General features: G+C 35.7%; 1 protein-coding gene across 1 annotated transcript; it reads right to left on the reverse strand.

The window, feature by feature from the left end:
* Positions 1 to 784: 784 nt before the first annotated feature.
* On the reverse strand, positions 785 to 3,867 carry LOC139723624 (snaclec stejaggregin-A subunit alpha-like). Its single transcript, XM_071634853.1, has 2 exons — positions 3,735 to 3,867; positions 785 to 1,212 (listed from the first exon to the last, which is right to left on the reverse strand). The coding sequence occupies exons 1-2, from the start codon at positions 3,865 to 3,867 to the stop codon at positions 785 to 787; spliced, it is 561 nt and encodes a 186-aa protein (XP_071490954.1).
* Positions 3,868 to 5,534: the final 1,667 nt, after the last annotated feature.

Here is a 5,534-nt window from a genome sequence, read left to right on the forward strand (position 1 = left end):
ATGTGTAGTACGAGCTGTTTGTTTTTTAAATTTCCTTTTTCGTCAAAGTGCCAGTGAACTCTGGTAAAACAGCGCGTTAAGTTCCGCAAAGGTTCTGTAAACAGGCAAGTAGCATTTTGGACAAGCAAATAAAACAGCAATTTTCAATAGTCGAATCTTGAATCCTAATTTCATTTATTATACGGATATGGACATTTATTTAGCGTTATTATTGACGCTGCAATTCTCACACATTTCAAAAGATTTTGTCGTAGAGATAACATAGGATTTAGGGTTACCAAAGGGATACAAATGATTTGTACTTATGTTACTATCTTTGAGTCCTACAAATTAAAGACAAGAATAAAACCGAGAAAAAAAAGGGGGTAGGTTATATGCAAAAATATCAACCTGTGCATTTTCTTCAAAATTGATTTCACAGGGGTTGAATGTTAACAAACTCTGCTTTTTGTTTGTATTTTTTTTGTGTGTCGATTGGTGTTTTCATTTTTCAGGAAATGATTAGATGAATGTTCTTTTTTAAAAGATCATTATGAGCTTTACCTATAACTCTCCGTACGGTTCACCTCATTCGTATATCAATGCTAGGATTTTCAAATTTCTTCAATTTCTCTCTTAGGTAGGTTTGAACAAAATTCAACTTACTCTATGTTTACTTATACTTATTCTATGTTTTGAATCATTGGAATCCCTACAGTCTAGAACTATAGAACTGGTGAAATCTGGAATGCAATTGTTATTAATTCGCGAATTCATCCGAGATTCGATGCAGAAAAAGACGCGTTTACTGTGGGATGAATTCACAGACGAAAGGTCGTTTTTCGTCACAGTTAAGATCATTGAGCTTATAGCCGTTGAATTCCCCGCAGTCCTCGTCTGGTCCCCACCAGTCCTTGTGGTTATTCGGCTCTCCCGAGTTCCACATATTACTGGACTTGCTAAGCGACCCGCCGAAACCGGTCCACTTGTACTGGCCTTCTTTAGATCTATCGTTCAGCCCGGTCCAGACCCAGGGCATGCTGGACTTGCCGTACTCGGACTTGAGAAAGTCCCGTACCGTGGCCATCTCTGTCAAGGAGTCCAGTGAGAGAAGGTGCCCGCCGAGACCCGAGCAGGTATCCCTTGCGCTGGTCCAGGTCTTAGAGTCGCTCCGGTAAATGTAACAAGACTGTCGCCCAGGTGCCCGAGCCGGCCATCCATTGGGGCAATTGACTGCAGAAGAAGCAAAGGAAGGGGTAATTGTTATAGGATGTAGTGCACTCGCAAGTCTTAATAAAGTATTTTCTCCCATACATTTATTGATACAGTTAATCGCATGGAACTTTGGTCTTTTGAGAATATGCATTCACACTGGTTAACCCAACAAATGTAATAAGGCTTTTGTTGTTTTTGTATTTCTTGAGGATGTTCAGTTCAGTTCAGTTCAAATTCTATTTCATATTTCCATTTTCTCAATGATGAGATTACAAAATTATTGACAACAAAACAAGAATACAAAATATATACAATCATGTCTTTTGATTGTAGAAGAAAAAGAAAAAAAAATATACTTGACACAATGTACGTGGTCATATCGTGTGAAAATGTCTCTAGTAAGTATAGGAAATATGATGGGGCCTACATAAAAGCTTTAAAGCTTGTAAAACTGTAGGTTCCCGAGTTCATAGGCATATAATTTTACACGGAGAACGGATATGTTTGTCTCGACCAACTAGAATTACACCAGTACAAAAAATCGATAAGTAATGAACTATTGAACCACATAGATATCGCACAAACCAGACTTCATACAAATCTCGCAGTGTTTGAAAAACAAAAATGGTATATTATTAAAAGATGTATCGGTACCATGAAATAGGATGAATAACTTGGTGCTGCGGACAAGGACCAAAGACTGGGAAAATAGAAAAGTTACCAAAAGCTTGGTAGTGTGTATCCACTAAGTAATAACTGTTTTAATTTGATTTGAAGGTGAATAATGATAAGGAAGATGTATAAGTTTTCTTAAAATTCAATGAAAAAAAAAAATCATGAACAACCCGAAAATGTTATTGAAGTTATCAAGGTCGTTCCCTTGTGTTGTATTCTGTAAGGAAGAAAAGTGAAAATCCTGCTATTAATACCTAGGGACAATCTCGATACAAGCATATAAAAAAAAAGAGATTTCGATTGCTTTTCTTTTCTTTTTTTAACCTGAGCACGTGCTGAGATGGAGATATTGGTTTACATGTAATATTTTGACAACCACTTTTCTATTACCGATACATGATCGGCTGGACGCTTTCAGTCTACATGAAATAGGCTTAAGAGGGCGTAGTATTTATGTCTCCTGTGGTCCTCGTGTCCACTACATTTTTTCATCAAAATAAAAAAAAAATTACTGCAATTACAAAAAATAATTATACATGCAAAAAAAAAGAAGAGACGATCATGTTATCGTTTATCCATGAAAAAAAAGGACAGAAATAATATACTCTGCATAATGATATGTGTGATCGTACCCACACCACACACACACACACAAAACAAAAAAAAAAGTTGCACCCTTATATTTTACGTGAGGACTCAAAAAAGGTGAAATGGGTCAACCAATGCAAGACATATATTTCCTCTACAATATTCTTTAGTTTGAGTTCATAAAATAAAATGGAACGTGTGTTTTCAGCGGTTTTTCTACCCCCCCCCCTTTTTTTTAAGGGGGGGGGGGGGAGGCAGTAGGATGATCAGTTATGTCTGAGGCCCCTTTTCGTTTCACTCATCTCGTTTGAAGCGATTTCGAGATATTCATAAAATTTAGACGCCTGCCGTTTTACATATAATGATTAACATATCTTGGAATAGTGTTCTATAACAAAAAAGGAAGCCTATATATTTTATCTAACTCAAAATACATGCTCATTGCCACATATTTGGAGAATTTTTCGATTTCTTTTTTAAGATGTAGATCTGCCTTATCATGAAATTCTCATAGATTGTGTACAAAGATTGCGTACGGATCGGAACTTTTCAATTCAATCAATTCAATTCAATTCAATCATAGTTTATTTCCAATCAACGAAAATCAAAAATAGTACAAAGTATACATGTCTTGAAAAAAAATAAAATAAAAATAAAGTATTAATGCTAATGCCTAGACACTGTTCATTGAACCGCGTGTACAGGGAAAATATGACAAGGACAACACACTCGTACACACATTCAATTACCCACACACATATAAGACGCGAGACAGTACCGAGAAGAGAGAAGACGATAACAATACAAGTCTACGAAGAACAAAGACAGGAAAGGAAGAGGAGAGAAGAAGGAAGAGAGGTCTGTATACAGAACACGCCAAAACTTGAGATACCTAGTTCTGCCAGCCGCACAAGCTGCCTCAATGAAGGAGTACGATCAGGCAAAACTACGTAATTATAGCAGTTACCTGATACGTATCTCAAGTTACGTAGTTCTGCCAGCTCAATTACTTCATTTTTACCCCATAGCCTTGATATTTCTGAATTTCATTTTAAAAATTACGAAGAGTAATAAAATCATAATTTAACATATCAAGCATGATGTTATGAAAAACTCAATAAGTCAAAATAAACATGTCAAAAATCGAGATATGTAGTTGGTCCAAAGCACGGCCGAGGAGATGTAAGGAGTCTTGTTTGAACAACGTTTTTTTTTTTTTTTTATATCCCCATAAAGTAACATTATCATAAACTTGAAGGAAATTGCAGATAACTTACAGTACGAACAGGTTTCTGCGAGAGTGTACAGAGCACTCGCTGCGTCCTTATTTATTTGCTCTGTCCGACAGAGGGCGCTCCCGCAGCAAAGGAGGAACGTCAGAGAGACGATAAGATACTCTCGCAACACCATAGTTTCCTATTGGTTAACGTGATGCTGCTGTGGAATAAAGGCGATTGGATATAGTCATAAATTGATTTAAAAAAAAAAAAAACGTTTTGCAAAGTACTAAATTAATTCTGTCCTCTACAGCATTGTATCCGGCAAGGATATGATTATTAGGAATTCTAAAAATTGAATGGGAATATTATTCAATTCATTTTGCAAAGGAAAACGCTATGCGACATTATGGTTTAATTGCATTATGATATTTTCAAAGCAGCCATGTTCGAAATTCGTAGAAAGTTGCTTTGCTATACGAAAAAACCTTACCCTATTTTTCTCTGCTAACGGCAATGTATTATAGTTGGCATGCACAGAAGCATGTCTTAATTATTAAAAGATTGAACAATTTTAAAGCAATGTTTAATGATATTTACCAGATAATAATTATTTTCAATCAATGCCCAGGCATTATTTGTACCTAACGAGGTAAGAGTGGAGGGCTACTTTTAGATCTGAAAACCTGTGGATGCGGCTGCTGTTGCATTCACAAGTGAACCATCCCTCCATACGTCCACTGATGAGCAGTAATTATCTATCCTTTGAAAATAAGAAACGTCACTCAAATATTTGTTTGTTTGTTTTTTTAGTTTGCAATGTCAAATTGTTCAAATAAAATTTCAAAGTTCCTTAAAGGAACATGTAAAAAAACATAAATCTAAACTCATAACGGAAGCTGCATGGGTTGAATAAAATGAATTCGCGAATTCGCGAATTGCCTGATCAGTTAAGATGTCAAGTGACTTACCTTTTGATATTAAACGGGTATCAGTAACCACAATAACCAAATCTCTTGATCCTCATCAGCTAAGCTCTCTGTGTGGTCTCCTCGAATCCGCATTCTACGTATTATATATCAGTGAAACTGTCTTCTCTGAAGGGAAACAACTGGCAAGAATCGATGTGATAACAGAGTAGTTAAAAAAACCACTATTACATAAACAGGAGGGTAGAAAGAACAAAATTTGATCAAACTGTCATTTCGTTTTTCATCCTTGCATAGTCAAGAGAGATATTGTTTGTTAAGGTCAAGTCGTTCGTAAATGATTGAGTAAGTGTACAATATAAACGAGGTATTGAGTGTTTATAGACGTATCGATTTTATCCATCTACTTCAACGTTCGTCTTCGTAAAATCGCTGACATGCAATCAATGAAGATGCGAGTGATAATAAATGATACGTCTAAAGCTAGATCAGTGGTAACGTTTCCATCGTTACTATTCATTCAGGCCGTTTAAAGAACACTACACAGCAACCTGGTCCAAAATGAAACAGCAATGGATAATTATTTATATTTCTTTCCATCTCTTACTGAAAGCCCAATATGAATAGGATGACTTTATAAAATAATTCAATGGAATGTCCATCTACAGTATAATATATTCAAAATATCCAAGAACAAGTAGTTTTGTGAGATGTAAATGGAATAGCTGGAACAGCAATATTAAAGAAATTCGCGTATTGCAGATTTCTGATGCGAATGTTTTCAGCTCCTTAGGGTAAAATGACAGTGTCAAGATACATTTGTCATCACTAACTTTCACAGTGCCTTCCCTTTATGATTTTGTCAGGAAAGACCGCATGTCTCTCAAACGACATTTAATTCATTTATTTATTTATTATTCATTTATTCATT

The sequence above is a fragment of the Diadema antillarum genome, unplaced genomic scaffold, assembly GCF_040938485.1.
Source record: "Diadema antillarum isolate AM-2024a unplaced genomic scaffold, OU_Dant_1.0 scf00000196, whole genome shotgun sequence".
In the NCBI taxonomy this organism is placed as follows: Eukaryota; Metazoa; Echinodermata; class Echinoidea; order Diadematoida; family Diadematidae; genus Diadema; species Diadema antillarum.